The 23,487-nt window shown below is 39.7% G+C and overlaps 2 protein-coding genes across 4 annotated transcripts in view; both read left to right on the top strand.

Annotated features, from left to right (window-relative positions):
* Window positions 1–23,487, top strand: part of LOC142851823 (UDP-glucuronosyltransferase 3A1-like) — a 38,778-nt gene that overhangs the window by 12,112 nt on the left and 3,179 nt on the right. For 2 of the 3 annotated variants that reach the window (XR_012910872.1, XR_012910873.1), the window contains 6 exons: window positions 5,251–5,349; window positions 9,299–9,413; window positions 12,232–12,763; window positions 15,636–15,867; window positions 17,643–17,862; window positions 19,717–21,081. Coding sequence is in view for 1 of the 3 variants with exons in the window: in XM_075975904.1 (XP_075832019.1) it covers window positions 5,251–5,349; window positions 9,299–9,413; window positions 12,232–12,763; window positions 15,636–15,867; window positions 17,643–17,862; window positions 19,717–19,993 (1,475 nt within the window). In the remaining 2 variants the exon portion in view is untranslated. Of the gene's footprint in view, window positions 1–5,250; window positions 5,350–9,298; window positions 9,414–12,231; window positions 12,764–15,635; window positions 15,868–17,642; window positions 17,863–19,716; window positions 21,082–23,487 lie in introns of those variants that run through there. The other variant, XM_075975904.1, reaches the window with a different exon arrangement.
* Window positions 1–23,487, top strand: part of LOC142851824 (UDP-glucuronosyltransferase 3A2-like) — a 94,387-nt gene that overhangs the window by 69,120 nt on the left and 1,780 nt on the right. The window lies entirely within an intron of this gene.

The following is a 23,487-nucleotide window of genomic DNA, read 5'->3' as shown; positions in this document are numbered from 1 at the left end:
CTTTTTTCCTGCTACGGCTGAAAACCGAAAAGCATGTGTTCAGCTTTTTGTCAACACTGTTTAAGTGTTTCGTGGCAGGACCTCTTAAGAGCTGCAGGGTTTTGCAGCTGAAGCTGAGTCAGGAAGCTTCTCTTAGATGAGAGCGCTTGCTTGCCTCTAGCAAGCAGAGCAGACCCAAGAAATTGCCATAAGAAACATGCTTTACTCTATTCTTTTCCAAGCTTTCTCAGGCTTTCTGTGGACTCAGTTAGCCACACGTCTGGGGGTCATTTGTAGTAATAGGGGCGGCGGGGATGCGTTCCCAACACCCCAGCCGCCTGCTTGGCTAGCTTATGCCCCGAAATAATTACACGGGCACTGTATTCTTTTAAAGACTGCTTGGCCCTTTGCTCTAGCCCTTACTGGCTAATTCTGATATCCCGATCAACTCATCTCTAATAATCTGTAAGCACCGGTCTTACCGGGAAGATTCTAGCCTAAGTCCATCCTGGGTCAGAGCTTCATCGCATGTGTCTTCCCGGGAGCCGGGAGCATGGCGTCTCTGCTGAGGTGTCTGCTCCAGAGAGGAGAGCTGTCGAGTCTGAGCTCACTTCCTCTTCCTCCCAGCGTTTTGTTCTGTTTACTCCTCCCACCTATCTTCTAACCAATGAAATGGGCCAAGGCAGTTCCTTTATTAGCCAATGACCTTCCTCCATCAGCATACCAGCAATCCACCATATTATTCAAGGAAATTATATGTTACTCTTAACATCCCAAATATCCTAGCTCTATTGTTTGTAACGAGGCTCATGATAATTTGTAGCACTCAGGGATACATGATCACCAATAAAAGTAAGGGTTGGATAAGAGAATATATTAGTACTAAAAAACAACAGGCCACTTTAAACCCACATATAGGTTTTGTGAAAACATATTTTTCAAATGATCAACTTGTTTGCATTCATAGTTGAATATGCGTGACCCAGAGACTAGGGCAAGAAATGGCACAGACATAATAGGAAGGCAGAGTTGACGAATGTGCTTTCCTATTTTAAATCTCAATTAGACATCTATGGGTGCCAGTAAAGAGTCAAGACTTTAGCAAAAGTAAACTTCAACCTCCACAAAGGAACATAGACCACTAATTTGCAATCTGTGACCACAATACAGTTGTAACAGCTATTCCCCAATGCCAAGTTGTCAGGAAACAACTCACGTGTTATTGTGTTCCATGACCTCTAAAATTAATGACTCTTAAAAGTAAATGAAAAGCAAGTGAACCTGGATGGCTTACTTAGATTACTTTGTAGTACTTGTAAGGAAGAGTTTTTCATTCTGAAGCGAGTATGCTTCTGCTGTTATAAACTGGTTATGTCTTTGCTTACTCTGTAGAATTGCTAAGGAGTTTATATAAATTAAGGTACTTTATCATTAAGCCCCTTGTGTATACATTTGTGTATCTATCTGAAACTCTACCTCTGTTAGCTGTCCTAATCATAAGAGAATGCTGTAAGCATTTCAACCTTGGTCCATAATCTAGTGTTTTATGGCAGAGCTGTTGACATTATGGATTTAACAATGAATGGAAAGTTTGTTGTATCTTGTCCTGTTCACTACTCCTAACTATCTCAGTAAGACGATAATTTAAAAAAAATCATTTATTCTTATTGTATGAATATTTATTCACATGTATGTCTGTTTGACACCCATGTGCCCAGGCCCTGTGGGGGTTGTAAGGAGGCTTCATATCTACTAAAACTTTATTATAGGTGGCTATGAGCTTCCATGGGGTCCTTGGTATTGAACCTGAGGAATCTAGGAGAATAGCCAGCATTTTTAACCAAGAGCAATCTTTCCAACCTCTGGCACATCCTTTGTGGGTTTTGTTTATTTGTTCATTTTCTTAGATAGAGTTTCTTTGTGTAGCCCTGCCTGTCCTGGAATTCATTCTGTAGAGCATACTGGCATTGAACTGACAGAGATCAGACTGCCTCTGCCTCCCAAGTGCTGGGATTAAAGGCCTACGCCATTACCATCTGGAAGAAGATAGTTTTATGGAAAGCAGAAGTTTTCTTTTAACTGTGGTGGAAGAAATCATCACACAGGACAGGGGACAGAGATTTAGATGAACACTATTAAGCCCTAGAGTCCAAGTCCTTTCTCAATGTCATGGGTAAGACATTCAGAGATTTCCCCTAAATTTCTAAGAGATAAGTATTAGGAATACTTTTTCCAAGGTAAAACTGAAGCGATGACTGGCATCCCCAGGAAAATTCTAGTTGGTCCTATTGTGTTTTACCTACTTTCTCAACATTTGGAGATGGATGTGTATTATAATTTTGTATCTTATGGTTCAAATGTAATTTACTTTGTATTTCCTTAGGATAATAGAATGCACAAGTTTGAAAGTGTGCTCATATGAAAGGATGATTGTATTCAACCTTTCTCAAACAATTGTGTCCCACCCTTAAATCACTGTCAAGGTTGGAGCCTGAGGACCTCAGTGCTATAGCGAAACACAGAGTGTAGACATGGGCTTGAACCTTCTGCCCGATTCTCCAAAGAGGAAAACAAGGGTCCAAGGCCTGGGCAGCCTCTTTCAAGCCTATATCTCACTTTTCTAATGTCACATAAGTAATTCACACACATTTTCTAATGATCATCTTCATAGTGGAACATGCCCACTATTTTTAAAAATTCTGATCCCATTTTCTACCTGCTTTTCAAAATATTTCTTTTATTTTCTGAGATAATTAATTTATTAATAACACTATGCTCTCCTTCTCTTTCCTTTCTCCCAACCCTCCCATATACACCTCCATGACTTCTTTCAAACACATGGCCTCATTTTTCATTAATTGTTGTAACATGCATACATGTTTGTGTGTATATACACGTACTATGAAATATAACCTGCTCAGTCTCTATAGTGTTACTTGTAGGTATGATTTTAGAGATGACCATTTTATATTGGATAACCAATTAGTGTGGTCTTCCCAGGGAAGCCTATTTCTCCCCACTCTCAGTATGTCTTAGTTGCCTCTATTTTTATTGTAGCTGTTTTTGTTTGTGTTTTGCTTTTTTCCTCTCTCTCTGTTTGTATGTGTGTATGTGTACATTGTGTGTGTGTGTGTCTGCAGGGTTGAAGGCTCCTGGGCTTTACCACATTGACTTTACCATGTGTTCGCTGTTGTCCTTGTTCAGCACATATTTAGGTGTTCTTACTGCTGCTGAGATTTTATGAGCTTAGCTACTGACATTCATACAAGACATAATCTCACAGCAAACTCTATGTTCCTCTGGAGGTTAATTATCTTGCCTTGTATTCTGAAATGATCCCCGAAGATGTTGCTTCATCTATCCCCTTTAGTCCTGGTTCTTTTTTGTAATGAATGTAAAGATCCCAAGTCTTGATACAACACTTGTTCCTGGTCTCACTGATTTAGTTTGTCCATTTTGAAATCCTCAGGCTTTCCCCATGAAGAACACTTTTTAATGAATATTCATTAGAATGGCTGTCTTACTGGATACCCTTGTTCTTCATCCATGAGAACAGGAGCAGGAAGTCAGAGGTGTTGTGGGCTTTTATCCATGCTATGTTATTTCAGACAACACAAATATGAAGGAGAAGATTGACCCACTCAACAGATACATTCCATTTCCCTGACGTTTCCTGCTCTGCCCTAATTTAATCATGGTGCTTTTAGCTCTCCCAGTCATTCTGCCTTCCCAGCCTTTGTTATACAATTTCCATTTCTTTTCTTAGTTCATGTTTTTCTGCTTCTACTTTAGACTCAAAACTAATGTTCTAAGAAGCTAGTGTTGTAACGGTATCTATACATTTCCTGAGGATCCCTGGATTATTGAAGAATTTATTTTGCTCCAGCTTCTCATGTGTCTGGTGCTCTTCACGTCCATCCCATATGTTGAGGCCTCACGGTGATCCTTAATGATTTTATTTCCAAGGATGTCAACTCTGGTCTAAGAAGAGAAAGTTAAGTGAGAGCTCCATACTCTTCTTTCCCATGAAAATTTCTGTCACTTAAACATTATCAGCCTTATATGGTTATATATTTTCCTTCACTGTCATAATTTTTTTAAACTCAGTGACTGTAGTAGTGGGAAGACACCGTGGAAAATATAAATGCAACATAGGATGAAGAGTGTCTAATGTCCAAGCAGAGTCGTGTTGGGGACAACATTTTGGCATAACTTCTGCCAGGATCCTAGCCATGGCAGGCTTTTCCCTCTCAGGGTAGAAGCTTGAGGATTAGAAAATGTTAAGTAGGAGGAGCAGAGATAAGAATCACAAAGACATTGTATAGTAATGAGAGGGCAACTTAGTAGACACTGAATGCTGAATTCACTGGTATTTAGTTTCCATGCACATTTATAGCCAATACTAAAAGGGTAAGAATACAAAGGCTGCTTTAACATGATACAGAGGACAACTTGAACAGTTACTTGCTTCAATACTTGAGACATTAAGTCATTAATTCTTGAGAAACACATTCTGTTGTTTAGGCAGTGAACCCACCCTAGACCATATATCCTTAAGGCAGCCACTCCCTAGGTCAAATCTCTTAATTCTAAAGTAGGGGCAGAGTATATTTGAATGCCCTGACCTTTGGACAGGGTGGAGTGGATCTACCTGTCTGAGACACCTGAACATCCAAAACACAAAGCAACCACACCCTAGGTTAGGGTGTGTAGCCATACTTGTTAACAACTTGGAAAAATCTAAAACTCTCTGAACTTCAGACAGTTTGGAAAAGGTTCACATTTTTGGGCCTCCACAGAGTAGCTCATTACATCAAGCATGCAAATCTTCAGATTTGTAAAATGCTTATGAGTCTTTTGGCTGCACATACAGCATGTAAGTGTAACATGTGCATCAAATGTTTGTGGAGGCCAGAAGAGGGTGTTGGATTTCCTGAAAAGGGAGTTTCAGATGGTTGTGAGCCATCATGTGTGTGCTGTGAACTGAACCCAAGTCCTTTGTGACAGCAGCAAATGTCTTACTTGCTGGCCGTCTCTTCAGACATGATCTTCATATCTTGGTGGGAGATTACTATTGGCCAGAGCTCTGGGTTCTCATTCTGGATATTTCCTACACTGTAACTGAATGCATGGAAGAGCTGGTTTCTCTATGGATTGTGAGGCTTTCTGTGTCTTTACACTTACTTTTGGATTTCTTCATGGCAGTCATTTATGTTAATCAGAAATCTTTTCATCATTCTCTACAAAAATGAATTTATGTTTTATTTCTAGGTGTAAGCCATTATAGATTGATGAACCGTGTGTCATTACTTCTTCAAGACCATGGCCATAATGTGACCAGTCTGCTTTATGAAAAGATATCCATCCCAGGTACTTTTTTTTTTTTATTTTTCGAGACAGGTTTACTCCGTAGCTTTTGGTTCCTGTCCTGGAACTAGCTCTTGTAGACCAGGCTGGCCTCGAACTCACAGAGATCTGCCTGCGTCTGCCTCCCAAGTGCTAGGATTAAAGGCGTGCGCCAAACTGCCAGGCCATCCCAGGTACTTTTAAAATCAAACTTAACATTAAATCACTTTAAGTAGTAAATACTAACTTTTGATAAAAGTTGTATATTTGGTACTAATTAAATATAAATCTGAGTTAGGGACCTTATCCTATCTGCCCTGCCTGCTTTTTTAACTAACCAGCACAACAAAGAAGAAATGGCCTACTACACAGTTTAAAGAGTGTCTGGTCAGTCAGAACACGTATATAAGCATATCCTGGTCTGATTCTTTGTAGCAAATCACTGAGGATCCCTGATGTTATCGAATTGGTCCCACAAAAACAGAAACACCATCTAACTTGAGACAATTGCCTAGTAAAATGTGGGCTAGACATGTATTGATATGTTGTTCAGTTGTTACAGTACTTGCCGAGTGTATACAAAGTCCTATATTTGATCACAAGGACCACACATACAAAAAAATATGTGGCACACACTTATTATCCCAGAACTCAGAAAGTAGAGAAAGGAGGAACAGAAATCAATATGATTATTTACCATAAAGCAGTTTTGAAACCTGCTTGGAATACATGAGAACCTTTCTCTAGATGATAGATAGACAGATAGATAGACAGGCAGACAGATAGATGACTGATAGATATATAGTTGATAGATAAATAGACAGATGAGAGAGAAACAGCCTAACAGATGTATTGACAGACAGAAAGACAAATAGACAGAAAAGTGGATGGATGGATAGATAGATAGATAGATAGATAGATAGATAGATAGATAGATAGATGATAGATAGATATAAAGAAATAGATGGATTTACATTTAGTGTTGAAATATGGCCAAAAGAATAAAGCATAGTGAAAAATGCCTTGGGGAACTTTGAGAGAGGCAAGGGGGCTTTACCTCAATTGCATTTTGTTCTCTGGATTTTGGTTGGATATGATTTCCTGCCTCGTGTGATAAACATTTAATAGGACATGGTTATTCTTGATGGATATCAGCACAGAGCTATAGAACACAGTGAGCTGAAAGGATAACTTAGTGCTGTCCTCAGTGTGCCCTGATCGGGATATGGTCCTCTGTCTTGATTCTGTGCTTTATCAGATATAATCTACAGTACATTCTTAAACTGCTCTATCCTGAGAAAATTCTGGGAAAGGGCTGCTCTGTTAATATATCGTAAGTGCTTACTGGCATTTATTTACCAACCTTAAACTGAAACATCTTACTGAAACATTTAAACATTAATTTTTTCTCTAGATCACTTTCCTTCTGTGATTAATCAGCCTGATAAACCGCATGACAGACATCTTGAAGAAGTAAAGGTTTCTAGGAATCACATAAATTGAAAGTATTTGATAGTACTAGGTAGGAAGGTTTAATTTTTTATTGAGCTCTACATTTTTCTATTCTTTCCTCTCTAGTATTTCACTCCACTTCAACCTTCTCCCAAGGTTCTCATGCTCCCAATTTTCCCAGGAGATTTTGTCTTTTTCTACTTCACATGTAGATTAGATCTCTGTATGTCTCTCTTAGTGTCCTCATGGAGGGTTTAATGTTTTAAGTTTATAGTTCTTTGCCATTCTATAACAAGCTTCCTTACACTCAGATCAGTCTGTAAGACCTGTGCTTTTGAGACCTAAAAGAATGAGGTGGACTATAGTCTAATGTTTTAAAAAATTCTGTACTTCAGTTTTTGTGTACTTTTATACACAAATGTAGTGATGAAAGCAGTGATCCAAGGAATATCATGTGAGTACAGAAAAACAGGATCAGAAAAGCTATGTAAGAGAGTAGGTTTGTACTGTGTCACATGATGTAGGAACAATGAAAAGGAAGTTCAGATCCTGTAGTCCCTCATCAAAAAATGTTCACCTTCCTAGATATGGACGGAGGGGGGAGGACCTAGGACTTACCACAGGGCAGGGAACCCTGACTGCTCTTTGGACTGGAGAGAGAGGGGGAGAGGAGTGGGGGGAAGGGGAGAGGGGTGGGAGGAGGGGAGAAGAGTGGGAGGAGATGGAGAAGAGTGGGAGGAGGGGGAGGGAAAGGGGAGACTGGGAGGAGGTGGAAATTTGTTTTTTTTTCTTTATTCTTCTTTTATCAATAAAAAAATGTTAAAAAAAAATAACAATTATTGAAACTCTCCAGTTAGGTTCATGTGAGGATTCTGTTTTTGGCCTACGTCTCTTGACTTGAATTTCTTATCAAGAAAATGAGAGGATGGATTGAGCTTTTTTTTTCTGGTAAAATGAGAGATATAACTCGAAATTTCAGGAGTCAAATGTGAAAAGTGGAATCAGATTATTCATTACACATAAGTGCTTAGATGTCCAGTGAAAGCATGGTAGATTCTTCCTTCCTTCCTTCCTTCCTTCCTTCCTTCCTTCCTTCCTTCCTTCCTTCCTTCCTTCCTTCCTTCCTTCCTTCATTTCTTTCTTCCTTCCATCCTTCCTACCTTCTGCTTTTCTTTTTTGATTTAGCATTTTGACTTGAGGTAGAACTTTTGAATTTCTTTGTGTGGTGATATTTTTTTGGTGATATTTTTATTATGCTATAACAATAACGTTTGCTTGAAAATCAGAGTGCAGAGATAAGCTACCAGTTAGACATTGAGGTCAGGCAATGGTTGCACGCACATTTAATCCAGCACTTGGGAGACAGAGGCAGATGGATCTTTGTGAGTTCAAGTCCTCCTTGGACTACATGAGATTGAATCTGTCTAAAAGAAAAACAGAGTTCACACGAAGATGATCTCAGCACTAGGGAGGTGGATACAGGACTGATATGGTTGAGCAGAGAGAGGAATATAAGGCTGGAGGAGAGAGGAGTTCAGGCAGAGTGAGGATTCCTAGAGGCAGATGCAGACTGAGATGCAGTCAGAGGATTCGTAGGGACAGGATCACCCTTTAGTCTGAGCGTTGATAGTGGTAAGAGCTCCAGTGACGGCCGCTCTGCTTTTCTGATCCTTCAGCTTTCAGCTCCTAATATCTCACTTTGGGTTATTATTATTAAGACCAATTAGAATTCGTGCTGCATCTTTGTTCTGGCATATATTTAAAATCCAAGTGCTAGAAAGCCTAAAGAATAAGATTTTGGGTTGAAACCAATTAGGTCATTACATATGGCCCTGCCACAAAAAAAGCAAAGCAAAACAAACAAACAAACAAAAAAAAACAAGGGACAAACATGAAAGGAACAGCAACGAAAAGCAAACAGGCAAATGGACACAGTGCATGTTTCATATTAATTTTCCTATGGAATGCAGGGACTCTATAATCAAACTGACCTGTAGTTTACTACAAAGCCCGACTCACTATAATGACAAAGTCAGTGAACCATTTCAGACTATTTTTTTATGCTTTGCCAAGAGTAATGTGAAAAATAGTAGCTGTGTCTTTAAATAAAATCTGTTGCTGGAAACTTTCATAACTGCAGACTGGATAAAAGTTCTAGACCTTGGTGCTGGTGGTGCACACCTTTAATTCCAGCAATCATGGGGCAGACACAGGTGAGTTCTGTGAGTTTAAGTTTAGCCTGCTCTACAGAGTGAGTTACAGGACAGGATGCAGGCAGCAGAGATACCTTGTCTAGAAAAACAAACACTAAAAAACAAAAAAATAGAAGTTCTCAAAGTACTGCAAAATCTTAATAAGTATTATTTGATTACAGAACTGAATGAATAAAAGAAGAACAAACCACTGAAGATCAAAACACAGTTTCCACAAAGATGTGAAACTGAGTCAATTCTTTAATCACTGTAATAATGTGTGGTATATTGTGATATGTTTAAATATTACTCAATTGGTGTTTTTTTAGATTTAAAAAAGGAGAATATGTCATATGAGATTATAACCTGGAGTCTACCTAAAGATCAAGAAAAGGAATTTGATAATAGATTTTCACTACTTGTGGAAGAATTATTTATTGACAGGTAATTTGTTTCATTTCTTGGAACCAAAGTATTACTAATCCAGTCTTACACATGGGTAGATGATAGTTGCACGATGCTTTGAGTGAGTTTAAGAGAAAAGATGAGTGTGTGAATTAATTGGTATAGGGATGGATTGTGTTTGAGTGGTGCATGGTAGATGACTGACAGCTGGATCAATGATGGGATATTCTCTAGAAAGTGGAAGACGTGCCTTTTAGACCTTCTTTTCTGCATCTTACTTGTCATCTGCTCATGTCCTCTCAATGAAGACAGTGCAGCCACTGAAACCTCTCTAGTCAGGGACAGAGGAGCCACCTCTTCCATGAACATTGTCACCTTCCTACATACAATCCCTAATGGAGGACACTCCATTGCGTGTGCATATGTCATCTGTCATGCCTTGGTCCTTTCCTGTGAAACTTGATTAAAAGCTTTCCTTTTCCTTCCTTTTACTGAAAACAAATTTTTCTTTCATAATATATCCTGATTACTGTTTGCCTTCCTTTTACTCCTCCTAATATCTTCCCCCTCTCTGCCCGTGCCCCCCCCCAGATCTACCCCCTTTATATCATTCATTAGAAAAGAAATAGTCTTCTAAGGGATAAAAATGACAAAATATAAAAATATAATAACATAAAACAAAAATATCACATTATAGTTGGATAAGAATAAAAGGAAAAGAGCCCAAGAGAAGGCACAAGAATCAGAGACCCACACTTTTGTACACTCAGAAATCCCATCAAAACACTAAACTGGAAGCATATATACGTGTGTGTGTGTGTGTGTGTGTGTGTGTGTGTGTGTGTGTGGTGTGTGCTGCCTCAGTGTGTGTTGCAAGTTCATATGAGCTTTGCTCATGTTGATTCATAGTGCCTTGTATTCTTGGTGTTGTTCATTCCTTTGACTCTTTTATTTTTTTCTGTCTGTTCTTCCTGGTTCTCCACTGGTGGTGAATGGGTAAGTTAGGGATCTACTAGCTTAACAAAATATCTTTAGAATCATTTTATTGATAAATTTTGTTTTGCTTTACTTTATAGGGCAGTAGTATTTGTTTTTTTTCCCCTAGGTCCTTGGGTTATCTAGTCTCAGGCTCTTGATTACCCAAACAGTGTATTATTATATATATTGTAGAAAATAGTTTATATTTATACACACACAATATATATATATATTGTAGAGCATTATGCATTGTCTGGATCTACTTTCTATTATTATAACAGAATAACTGAATTCGGGTCAATGTATAATGAAAAGAAGCATATTTAAGTCCCAATTGTGAAAGTACAAGCTCATGGTATCAATGGTAGTCAGCTTGATTGAAGACACCATGATAGATGGTGTCATAATTGCCAAAGTATGTGTGATTGCAAGAGTCAAGAGAAGGGAAAGAACCGGTTTACATCCCGAACAGGAGTAACTAAAGTCCACTGCAGATCATTTCAAACATCTAAAGGAAAAGGGCCTCTAATAATCTCATACGAAGGTGTTCCCTTAAAGGCACCACCACCTCTATACCGCCACATTGAACAACATCTCTCTGACAGAGGAACCCTTAAAGGCAAACCTCCGTTGTTGTGACTTGAAGTTGAGTCGAGAATGAGCAAAGATAGGAGTGTGCCACTGGGCTCTCATCTTGTGGATCTTTTGATGTATGATTTGGAGCACGAATTCTAATTGGTCTTAATAAATAAATCCCTGAGTCAGCTATTAGGGGGAGAATCCTGAAGGTTCAGAAAATAGTGCAGCCAGACACAAGGATTCTTTTACCACTATCAATGCTCAGACCGAAGGGGCGATCCTGTTGTCAGACTGCATCTCCTGACTCCATCCACCTCTACCAAACCTCAGACTGCTTCCAGTCTGTGTCCTCCTGCCTTATATTCCTCTCTTCCCAGTCATATCACTCCTGTCTCCATCTTCCTAGTGCTGAGATTAAAGATGTGTAACTCCCAAATACCAGGATTAAAGGTGTTTACCACCACTGCCTGACCTCTAGTGGCTTAGTTCTTCACTCTGATATTCAGGCAAGCTTCAATTTTAAAACACAAAGAAAGGACCACTACATAGGATGACATCACACGCTTGTGCATCTTACCAGTTTGCTTATCTGGTAAGCATTGATGTGAAAGAGGATTACTCATGTTTAGCAAAACCTTCAGTGGAAGTTGGAGTCAGTAAGAGTCATGTATTCTGATAATAATCTTCCAAATATACATTGTTTTCCATTAGAATTTTAAATGAGCATATAAAATAGGTCTTGTTATGGATTTTAAAGAATATGTGTCACTATACTTTGTTCTAATTTGCCCCCTTCCTTCAACACACTCTTCCATGACTCCTAATCTCTTCTGAAGCCTTTTATTTTTAAGTGCTTTCATGGCCTCTTTTCTAATTTCATCACCAAAAAAGGAAAATGCACACACACACACACACACACACACACAACACATTGCAAACACACACGCACAGTTAAGTTTAGGTATCACATAAAATAGAAAAATGATCAGTAGCTTTTAGAGTATAGCCTTATATTTGCCTAGTTGTGGAACACTTTCATTGAGTGATTACAGATGCTAAAAAGAAATCCCACTCTAAGAATTGAATATAATGAAAGGTCATCTATTCAGTGTGGACTCACAGATCATAGTCCTGTGCTTTAACGGGAAACAGCAACTGATCCCACAGCTGGAAGAGAAGGCGTTGGTGGGCTATACATAATGGGCAGGTAACTTACAGGAATTCCTACAGCAATTGAGTTTAACATTTTTCCAAACTGTATGGAATATCTCCCTAAAATATTTTCTATTGTTTCTTGCAGGTTCAGTCATCACACTCTTATAAAGTTATATAAATACTTTGCAGATGTATGCAGTCTCATATTAAGCAGAAAGGACATCATGGACTACTTAAGGAATAAGAACTTTGACCTAGTATTTTTGGATGCAGCAGAATCTTGTTTTTTCTTGATTGCTGAGAAACTTGAAAAACCATTTGTGGCCTTTCTTCCAGTGCAATTTAGCTTTCTGGACTTTGGACTCCCTAGCCCCTTGTCTTATGTTCCAGTGTATGGTTCAAGACTAACTGACCAAATGGACTTCTGGGGCCGAGTGAAGAACTTCCTGATGTTCTTTGATTTCTCCCTGAAGCAAAGACAAATACTTTCTCAATATGATGCCACCATACAGGAACATTTTGCAGAAGGCTCTCGTCCAGTTTTGTCTGACCTTCTGCTGAAAGCAGAGCTGTGGTTCGTCAACTCTGACTTTGCCTTTGAATTTGCTCGTCCCCTGCTTCCCAACACAGTCTATGTGGGAGGCTTAATGGACAAACCTGCCAGGCCAATACCTCAAGTGAGTGAAACCTCAGCCCTCAGTTTATCTTTAATTCAAAGGCTGACAGTGCTCAAGTGGTGTCTTAGGGTTTCTGTTGCTTGAGGAGATACCATGACCACAACAACTTTATAAAGGAAAATATTTAATTTGGGTCTCTTATGATTTCAGTAGTCTATTATCATCATGGCAGAAAACATGGTGACATGCAGCCTGGTGCTGAGGGAGTCGCTGAGAGTCCTACATCTTGATCAACAGGCAACAGGAAGTCAACTGGGACAATTGGTATAGCTTTAGCTTAGAAGATTTCAAAGTCCACTCTACAGTGATAAACTTCCTCCAATTAGGCAACACTTAGTCCAACAGGGCTTTAACTCCTAATAGTGCCACTGCCATGGGGGACATTTTCTTGTTAATCGTCATAGGTGGAAATTGTCACTTGGCAGGCATGTCCTGGAAGGAAGTGCTCTAAAGCAAGGTAGGTATTCTGAGAGTCCATTTTAGGGTTGTGAAGGATGGTGTTAGAACATCCCATGCTATGGTTGAAGACTTGACTGTGTGGGTAAAATGTTTGAGTTTCGTTTTTATCTCTCTGTGTTCCTGCCTTTGGTGCAATAAGTCCTTTAGTTAGCATTGGTATTTCCTATTGAATTTAGAGCTATACATGTTAAAAATGCAGTGCATATCCATACATATAGTATTTGTTGAGAAGGGAGGCTCCTCATAATGAAACAGATAACACTTTTAGAGAGCATATACCTAGACAGAACTTAGCAGTATTGGGAAGAAGAACTGATCCTGCTATGTAGTTTCCTACCTTGTTGAGCCCTTTGTACCCCATCCAGCTACTGCAAACTATCAAAGCTGCAGGTAATTTGCATGTTCAGTGCAGACTCAGAGTCACTACAGCTGAAAATTTAAAAGTACAGAGAGCTAAGGATGTTTGATTGTTTGTTACTTGTCACTGTGGGGTCCCCTGTCCCATGCTTGGAGGAAAGACCTCCTTTGATTTTATGCAGTGGAGGCCAAAATGCTGAGGTGATGAAAGTAATGTTTTCCTATTTTCAGATCAAAGCAGAGAGGGTATGGATTTTTTTTTCTGGTTTCCATGGTTACCAGACTGCCGACCCTTTCTTGGAGTGGGTGAGAAGAAGTGTTTGGGGAGTGTTCAGTAAGGAATATTTATATTATTTCTAGAAGGAGAAGGAGATTTCTTATATGGGCTTGGAAAAAAATCTCCAAAAATCCCAAGTTGGTGGGATGTAGACGTGACTGACAAGAGACCTCACCTTCTATACAGTTGGGAACTGAACTGTTGTCCTCTGGAGGGACAGCCAGTTCTCTTAGCTGCTAAACCAACTTTCCAACAAGAACAGAGCATGTGTTCTCTAATGCACAGTACAAATACCTTGGTTCATGCCTAGGATGACACACACAAAAGCAACCTCAGTAACTTTCAAAGTCATGAAGTAATGCAAATATCTCTTATCACAGTGGGATGAGATAGAAATCAACTGTACACAATACGAGACAACACAGGATAGTACAACCACTGAGACTAAGTGAAAAATCAAGAGGAACATTTAGAAAAGTTATATATCAAGGAAAATGATACAAAACACAATGTAAAAATGTAGAATAATAAAAACAAGACTTAAGATATAATTTGTAGCTTTTATTATCCTTGTTAATACACACAAGGTGCTTGTAGCTGATAACCTACACTTCTTGATAAGGCACAGGTAACAAAGGGAAGACTAAACAGGATGCTCGTGGGAAGAAGAGGCTTGAAAGAATCACAGTGTAGATGACTGAAACAATAAACAGAAAAATTAGAATCAGTAATATCAAAAGAGCAGCTGGGTGACAAATCATTGGAGTCATTGAAAAAACAAATAACAGAGAAGAATAGAATAATTATTTTCTAAAGTTGAAAATTATCTGCTATTATATAAAACAATAAAGATAATGAAGAAATTATACAAACATATCATCAATTGAGTTATCCTACATGAATTGACAAATTCCTATGTATGTCTGTGAACACAACTGACTCAAAACAGAGAATCTGAAACTGATGGGATTAAGTTAGAGTAAAATAATACAAAGATCTTTCATTAAGCATGTCTGATATAACATGGATTAATTGGTGAGTTAAGCGAAACACGTAAGAATTAATGCCAGTTCCTTTATAAGTGTCTGTGGCAGTTCCATAGGAAAGGCGACTTCTCAACCCATTCTATGAATCTATCCTTACTCTGTAGCCAAAGCTACAAAAGAACACCAGAGTAGATGACATTATGTAACACGGAAAGTGAAGAAATTTTGTATACTATAATTCTAGAATGATTATAAAATAATACAAATGGTATCCAAGGAGTTGTGAGGGCCCTCAAGTTACTAAACGAAGAAAATGCCCTGAACAATCAGTTTATCCTGAACTTATCCTTTAAGCAGTAGAAATAGTTTACGCAAATAAAATCTTGTTTATATGCTTGGCAGTGGTGGCATACACATTTAATCCCAGCACTCAGGAAGCAGAGGCAGACAGATCTCTGTGAGTTTGAGGCCAGCCTGGTCTACAAGAGCTAGTTGCGGGACAGGCCCCAAAGCTACAGAGAAACCTGTCTCGAAAAACAAAACAAAACAAAACAAAATCTTGTTCATATATTGGCTTAGAAGAGAAATTCATAACAGTCCAATGGTGAAGAGATGATTGCTAATCAATGCAGTCAGAACACAGCTTTACAGGCTCAAGGAGAGGAATCCTATCAAACAAAACACAAGCAACTAAAGCATGGGCTTATTTAACACCTGACCTGGTTTCATGTCATAACTGCCTTGGCGTTCACAAACCACTTCTTTTGACTTCTCTCCTTTATGTTTTTTCTAGGACTTGGAGGATTTTATCACTACATTTGGAGACTCAGGGTTTGTCCTTGTGTCCCTGGGCTCTGTAGCATCCTTGTATCAGACCAAGGAACTTATTAAGGAGATGAACAGTGCCTTTGCTCGCCTCCCTCAAGGGGTGCTGTGGACATGTAAGGATGATCAATGGCCCGAAGATGTCAGAATGGCCCCAAATGTCAAAATCATGGATTGGCTTCCCCAGGTTGACCTTCTGGGTAAGCGTCCCTAGACCTGTTACCATTTATGTGCGTTTGGGACTGCATAGATAACCGATGCCTGAGAACTTGGGCTTGCAAAGTAAAGTCTGTTGATATGTAAAGATAGATCTTCAGCAGGCAGGCAAAAGCAGCTAGAGCTCTTGCAGGAATCAGTATGTACTCTCGACCGGATAGAAGCAATTTCCTTATCCTTCCCTACTTCCAAGTCCCTAAACAGACAGGTAGCCTTGAATTATCAGTATTTACGATTGATCCCTCCAACACAATCCTGAAAACCATGTGAACTATAGCTGCTCCTTGGGGCAGTTCCCACTCTTTGTCCCCACTATTCTCACAATGATGTGTGAACTGCTTCACATTTTTGGAGACACACATATGAATGTAAGCATGCAGATACATCTTGGTTGTCTGGAAAGGGAGAAAACTCAGACACTTACAAAATTAATATTGGGGTTTTGAGGATGTGGAGGCTATTTGAGAGCCAACCAGGGTAACCTCACAGTAAAATAAGGAAACACTGATTTCTTTTTTTTTTTTTTAGCCAGTAATGCTTTTTTTTTCTTTTTTTTTCAATTTATTTATTTATTAAGGATTTCTGCCTCCTCCCCGCAACCGCCTCCCATTTCCCTCCCCCTCCCCCGATCAAGTCCCCCTCCCTCATCTGCTCAAAGAGCAATCAGGGTTCCCTGACCTGTGGAAAGCCCAAGGACCGCCCACCTCTATCCAGGTCTCAAGGAGACAGAGACAGAGGAGCACGGGACAGAAATCTCAAGGTCCAAATCAGGAGCAGAAGGAGACGGAGCACGAGCAAGGAAACACTGATTTCTTGAGCTAAGGGAAATTCCCTTAGTCATCTCCCTTAAAATCATTTGTTTCTTGGTGACATTCTGTAGACCCATCACTTCCACACTCAATGGCTCAGTCAAAGTTTTATAAATAAAACACTCAAATTTTGTCACTCAAAATAAGATGGGAAATATTGCACATATCTCTGTTCAGGGAAATTACAGCCTATACAAAAGGGAAAACATTTGTTTTCTAGAGAACATGGGTAGATTTTGTGTGAGGTATAGTTTGGGATGATTTCTTTATGATCATAAGAAATGTTCGTTTGCTTAATACGGAGCACCAGACAATATCTGTAAACACAGAATCTTTTGCTATACCATCCTCTTTAGTAAACTCCTATTAAAAAAGTTGGGAGCCTGGCGGTGGTGGCCCATGCCTTTAATCCCAGCACTTGGGAGGCAGAGGCAGGTGGACCTCTGTGAGTTCGAGACCAACCTGGTCTACAAGAGCTAGTTCCAGGACAGGCTCCAAAACCACAGAGAAACCCTGTCTCGAAAAACCAAAATAAGTAAATAAGTAAATAAAATAAATAAAATAAAATTATAAAAAAGAGGGGAAATACACAGAATACAAGAGTCATAAGAAAGCAGATGTGGATAGCCAGAGAAGGTTGAGGTTAGAAAAGTAAAGAAGACGTATCTATGGAGAAGGTGAGGATGAACAGAAAGACAGAGAAACAGGCCTGGATTGCCTCTTTCCACATATTCTTCCTTGTCTATGTTCTTGATAGTTTTAGATTGAAGTAGGCATCTCTCTGCCTAGGAAAGACTAGATTTTATATACTAAAGCACTTAAAATCTCAAATGAAAAAAATCAGTAAAATCATTCTCTACAACACACTGCTATTTCTTGGGTCTGTGGCTTTACCTGATATCTGAAACTTTCATAGTGAAATATTGGACCATTTTTGTATTTTGCAACAGCTCATCCTAATATTCGACTTTTTGTCACCCACGGTGGAATGAATAGCATCATGGAGGCCATACAGCATGGAGTACCCATGGTAGGGATTCCCTTCTTTGCAGACCAGCCTGAAAACATGGTCCTTATAGAAGCCAAGAAAATTGGTGTTTCTGTTCATGTAGACACACTCAATGCAGAGACATTTGCACTTACACTGAAGGAAGTCATAGAAGACAAGAGGTATGCAGCTCTCTGGGGTTGGGGTTGCTTACATTGAATGCAGACCTGACACTAAAGGATCCGTGTAGTCTGTTTATCAATAACACTGGAATTTTGTAGAACGTGGAAAAATACATGTGTGATACTTGAAGTTCTGGTTTCCCTTTGCTCTTAATCCTAATTTTAGTTGAGATGCTGAGAATACACTTCTACCTGGTGTGGTATGATGTTTTCTTCCACACACATTATCTTTATGACCTCTTATATTTTGAGTACCTGTCACCTAATTCCAGTTGAGGCAGGAGAGAACCTTTGTATGTTCTTAAGATGCCTGATTTCCTGACTCAGCGTATACATATAGAATTCCAGTTGAACCAGAAGAGTACTGTTTTAGTTACTCTCCTATTGCCATGAGGAGGAGCCATGACCATGGTTGTTGGCAGTGGCTACTTGTTTCTTTCCTGGCTGCTCAGAACTGAAATAATAACACTAAAGTATAGTAATTAAACCATGGCTTGGCCTATGGGCTTATGCATATTTCTTCCTAACTCTTATTATCTTAAATCAACCCATCTCTATTAATCTGGGCACCACTATTTGTTTATGGCTTATCAGTAAACTTCTGTCCTGCATACTGCATCTGTCTTTTGTGGTGGCTACATTACTTTTCTCTGACTCTGCCTACTCTCTCCTTCTCTCTCTGTTTGGAATTCCCATCTTGCCCTATCCTGTGCTGCAATAGACCTAAGTAGTTTTCTTCATTAACCAATCATATTCACTGCATACACTTTGGAATCCCACATCACAAGTTTATGTATAAGATAAAGCATTTAATTAGGCCTTGCTTACATATCAGGGGGTTAGTCCATGGCTATAATGTTGGCAAATGTGGATGCAGGCATGGCACAGAGGCTGTAGCTGAGAGCCTTCATCTTGATGCAGGCCGGAGGCAGAAAGCACAAAACATGGATTGATGTGGGCCTTTTTAAAGACCCGCAGCAACAAACCTCCTCCAGCAAAAATCACAATATTTAATCCTAACTAAACAGTCCACCAACTGGAGCAAACATTCAGATATCTGGTTATGGGGGCCATTGTTCACTCAAACCACGACAAGGATCTTCTCTTGTCCTTACTGCGGTGATCTTCCCTCCTCAGGGTCTTTGTGTTGACCTCCCAGGACAGTCTCTCCAATGTTGTCCTCCTTGGAGACCATGTACTTGGTTGTTATTTTTCTGTTACTGTGCTCAGTCATCATACACTACTCTCTCTTTGACCCTTTAATAGATTGTAATATCTCAGTCACGTGTGTCATTACTGTCTGCCCCACACTAGCACATAGAAAATGGGCATCACGAGGAAGCACTGACTATCAGTTTCCACTCTGCTTCTAGAGCCAAGGGCAGGCCTGTTATAAAGGAAGTTTTCACAAACCTAGAATAAATTAGACAGGAAAGGAGACAAGAACAGTTGACCCACATATCACTTGCCCATCTTCACAACGATTTCACCAAAACCAGGACTGCACACTCAAGTTTCAATGTCCTATTCATATAATCAAATATTATCCTGTTGATATGTTCAAATACATTTAATGTGAACTCTATTTCAGTATCATAGCTGCAATTCTTATAAACTTGGTTATTTTTTTAAAATTTCCCTTCAAAGGTTAATTTTTATCCTTCTAAGGTTTTATCGTTTTGCTTCTTGTTGTGCTTTTAATGGGGACTCAGGTAGACAGTGTTAAGTGTATGCCAACAATTTTGTTTGAAGCCGGCCTTAGACTAGAAAAAATGTGTGTGTGTGTTTATGCTATAAGGTCTGAAGAACTGGCATAGCACATTGGTAACACATTCTCTCTGTGTCTGCCCTCAGGTACAAGTCTGCAGCAATGACTGCCAGGGCCATCAGGCGCTCCCACCCCCTCACACCTTCCCAGCGTCTGGTGGGCTGGATTGACCACATCCTACAAACAGGGGGAGGCGCACATCTCAAGCCCCATGGCTTTCAGCAGCCATGGCATGTGCAGCACCTGCTGGATGTCCTGTTGTTCCTGCTGGGGCTCACTCTGGCCACCTTGTGGTTGTTGAAGAAAGTGCTGGGCTTGTTGCTCAGGCCCCTGTGTGTGGCTAGGAAGGAAAAGAAGGCATAAAGTTAAGTTTGACCTGGGGAGGATGTTGGGAGCTCTGTCTCTTTGAGGGCTTCCCCATTCACTAGCTCAAGGAACTCCCAGGGTTATCCTCTTTCCCTCTTCCTGAATGTGGATCTCCAGTTGTCCTCACTATTTTTTGTCTTTTTCACAAGCCTCATACAGTACATTGACAGACTCGCGACTCCTCATTCCCTGGCTCCCCTTGCTTAGTACAATCCTTCTTTTCCTGGTCATTTCTCCTCTTCCGTCCTTTCTACCATTCACAGTGCTGTGAGAGTTTCATCATCTCTGTGACTTCTAGTCTCTGAATCTTACTTCTCCAATCACTTGAGATAAAAACCCCACACTTGACAAATTCTACTTACTCCTTTATTTATTTTGTAATTTATAATCTCTCTTTAGAGTTCAGATACCTAGAGTGCTGTTACCCTGTTAGGGAGGATCAGCCACTCCCAGGATGTAATGAGAACCAGTTTGCCTGAAAATGACAACATACAAATGAAGTAAATACATTTTCCTGGATAATGAATAAAATAACAAATAAAGTTAACACAAAATTGAAGGGTTGGGAGAATGCATTTTTTCTTAGGACTGATATGCAAGATTTATTTTCTCATTTGTGAGAAATTTACATAAGGAAAGAAAAGAAACTACAGCCTGTCCAGTTATTGGAGTAACAGATATATGTAATAGAGAATAATAATTCTGAGATTTATAAGTTGATACAGAATGAACCTCAGTGTTGTTAAGTAAGTAGATTAAAAGAAAAGCAATAAATATAGAATGTCTTATTGTTTTCAAGTAAATAGGAGTTAAGGGACAACAAGTAACGTGTGAACTTTCTTCCATAAAATATTATCCTCAAAACAAATATACATGGAAAATTATGTGAGGGATCATGTGCAGTGTGTGGATGAGGATCTCATGTCACAGTTCATAATACACACAGTGATTTTCAGATAATTAGCATTGCATGTATAAAACATGTTAACTCTAAGATTCAGTCTTTCTGATATAGATGAAGGATTTTCTCTTTTGCCCGGTACCACAGCCTCCAAATAATCCCTTCTAAATAATCACTCAGAGATGTAGTAATATGGGCGGCGGCAGGGTTGCGTCCCCAATACCCCAGCCGCCTGCCCTGCCCGGCTAGCTTATGCCCCAAATAATTACACGGACACTGTATTCTTTTAAACACTGCTCTGGCCCATTTCTAATAATCTATGTAGCGCCCCTAGGTGCGCTTACCGGAAAGATTCTAGCCTAAGTCCATCCTGGGTCGGAGCTGGGGCATGGTGTGCGTCTTCCCTGGAGCAGGTAGCATGGCGTCTCTCCTGCGTCTGCTCCGGAGAGCGGAGCTGTGGAGTCTGACCTCACTTCCTCTTCCTCCCGGCATTCTGTTCTGTTTACTCCACCCACCTAAGGGTGGGCCTATCCAATGGGCCTAGCAGTTTCTTTATTGCTTAACCAAGGAAATCAACAGATTGATATATGACACTCCCCCATCACTTCCCCTTTTTCTGTTTAAACAAAAAAAAGGAAGGCTTTAACCTTAACATAGCAAAATTACATATAACAAAACAGTTATCAAGTAAAAGTTACATCAGAAACATTTATACATATAACAAAATTGACCGTAAATTTCTATCAATAAAGCAAAATCTATACTAATGCAAATTATTCATATCTATATCATATCCCCCTTTAAATGTAAAAGAACATTTATAAACAATATTTGGGAACATGGGCGCAGTTTTTTCTCTCCAAACTGCTTCCTGCTGAATGGGGGCGTCGTTAATCAGATTATTTAGGGTGTAACCTGTGTGCCAGGTTTATCTCAGTTGGCAGTTGAGCAAAGCAATTTTCTGAAGATGTTCACAGCAACCCTTCAGGAGGACGTGGTCCATCATACCAAATCGGAATAGAAGAAATGAACAAGGTCTCATCCTCTGTGAAAACAAAAGAAGAATCTCTTTTCCAAAGTATCATATCCTTAGATCCAAATTCTGAAATCATACCCTCATGATATCCTTTCTGGTTCCACTTGGCAGCCCATATAATGAAATGTCTCTCTGTACTTAGCTCCTTCACAGTCAAAAATTTTAAAGAAAACACAATAATACAAAGAATCCAGACTCTCTGTGAATTTTTCATCTTTACGCGGCTTATTTTTATTTATATCTATAACTATCTGTACTCTGTCTCTTTAAAGACTTTACTTTTACTTTTTTCTTTTTAAACCATTAACTTTATTCTCTATATTCTTTTTCTTCTCTCTCCCAAGCCAACGTACTCCAACAGTGTGACTCATTTAGTGGTCTGAATCTGTCCTATTGTGAATCTGCAATTTTTTACTATCCAGGAACACTTTTGATTTGCGCCTTTAAATCACTAGGCGCTTAAGAATCTAAGCTGTGACATTTCTAGGTTAACTTTTTGCTTTTTGAGCGTATATCTTTGACCTGGAATAACTCTGTAGGCCAGGCTGTCTTTGAACTCTCAGAGATCCGCCTGTTTCTGCCTCCCAGGCATTGGGATTAAAGGTGTTTGCTACTACACCTTGAACTCAGCAGAGATCTGTTCGTCTCTGCCTTCTAGGCACTGGGATTAAAGGCGTGTGCTACCACACCTTGAAGTCACAGAGGTCTATCTCCCTCTGCCTCCCAAGTGTTGGGATTAAAGGTGTGTACTAGGACACACAACAACTCTCTTCCTTTTTTTTTTTTTTTTTTTTTTGCTTTAAGAACTTCAACTTTTAGCTTGCATATATTTTTAACATACAGTAAACCATTTAGAAATTTTCTCTGTCTTTGAATCTCTCTTTATTGTATATCTCTCTTTTTCTGACCACATTAGGCTTTAATTTACCAAGCAATATCAGTAGGACTAAAGGCGTGGCTTTGCCAGCTAGATCCAGTCCATTCCTTAGCTTTCCAGCCTCATGGCGGATATACAGGCTGCAGCCATGTTTATAGCATTTCAAGGTCCCTGCCAGCCAGCAAGCTACAACAAACAACACTCAAAATCTCTCTCGGTAGCCGGCCCTCCTGCCTCAAACAGTCAGAGTTTGCCCTGGCAGGATGGCCCAGAAAGCCGGCATTTTTAAACGGCACAGCTTTTTTCCTGCTACTGCTGAAAACCGAAAAGCATGTGTTCAGCTTTTCATCAACACTGTTTAAGTGTTTTGTGGCAGGACCTCTTAATGAGCTGCAGGCTTTGCAGCTGAAGCTGAGTCAGGAAGCCTCTTGGGGCTACCAGGTAGGAGCGGCACTCAGCACTTTAATTTTGAGACTGAGTGTGCAGCACAGAAATTCTTTTCATCCAAGTAACATCCAAATCTGACAGGCAGAGCACTGCGCAGTCTAAAAACACGTCTCTGTATGGCGGCAGGAATCCGCCATGCTCTTCCGCCTGCCTAAGCCTGATTCTGCCTTCTGCCCAGGAGCAGGCGGGAAGCTCTGAGTCATCGCACCGTCTCAGAGCACTCTCCTTCC

The sequence above is a fragment of the Microtus pennsylvanicus genome, chromosome 6 (genome assembly GCF_037038515.1).
Source record: "Microtus pennsylvanicus isolate mMicPen1 chromosome 6, mMicPen1.hap1, whole genome shotgun sequence".
NCBI classification, from domain to species: domain Eukaryota; kingdom Metazoa; phylum Chordata; class Mammalia; order Rodentia; family Cricetidae; genus Microtus; species Microtus pennsylvanicus.
The sequence above is the reverse complement of the archived record's forward strand: the minus strand, read 5'-3'. Positions and strand labels throughout refer to the sequence as shown.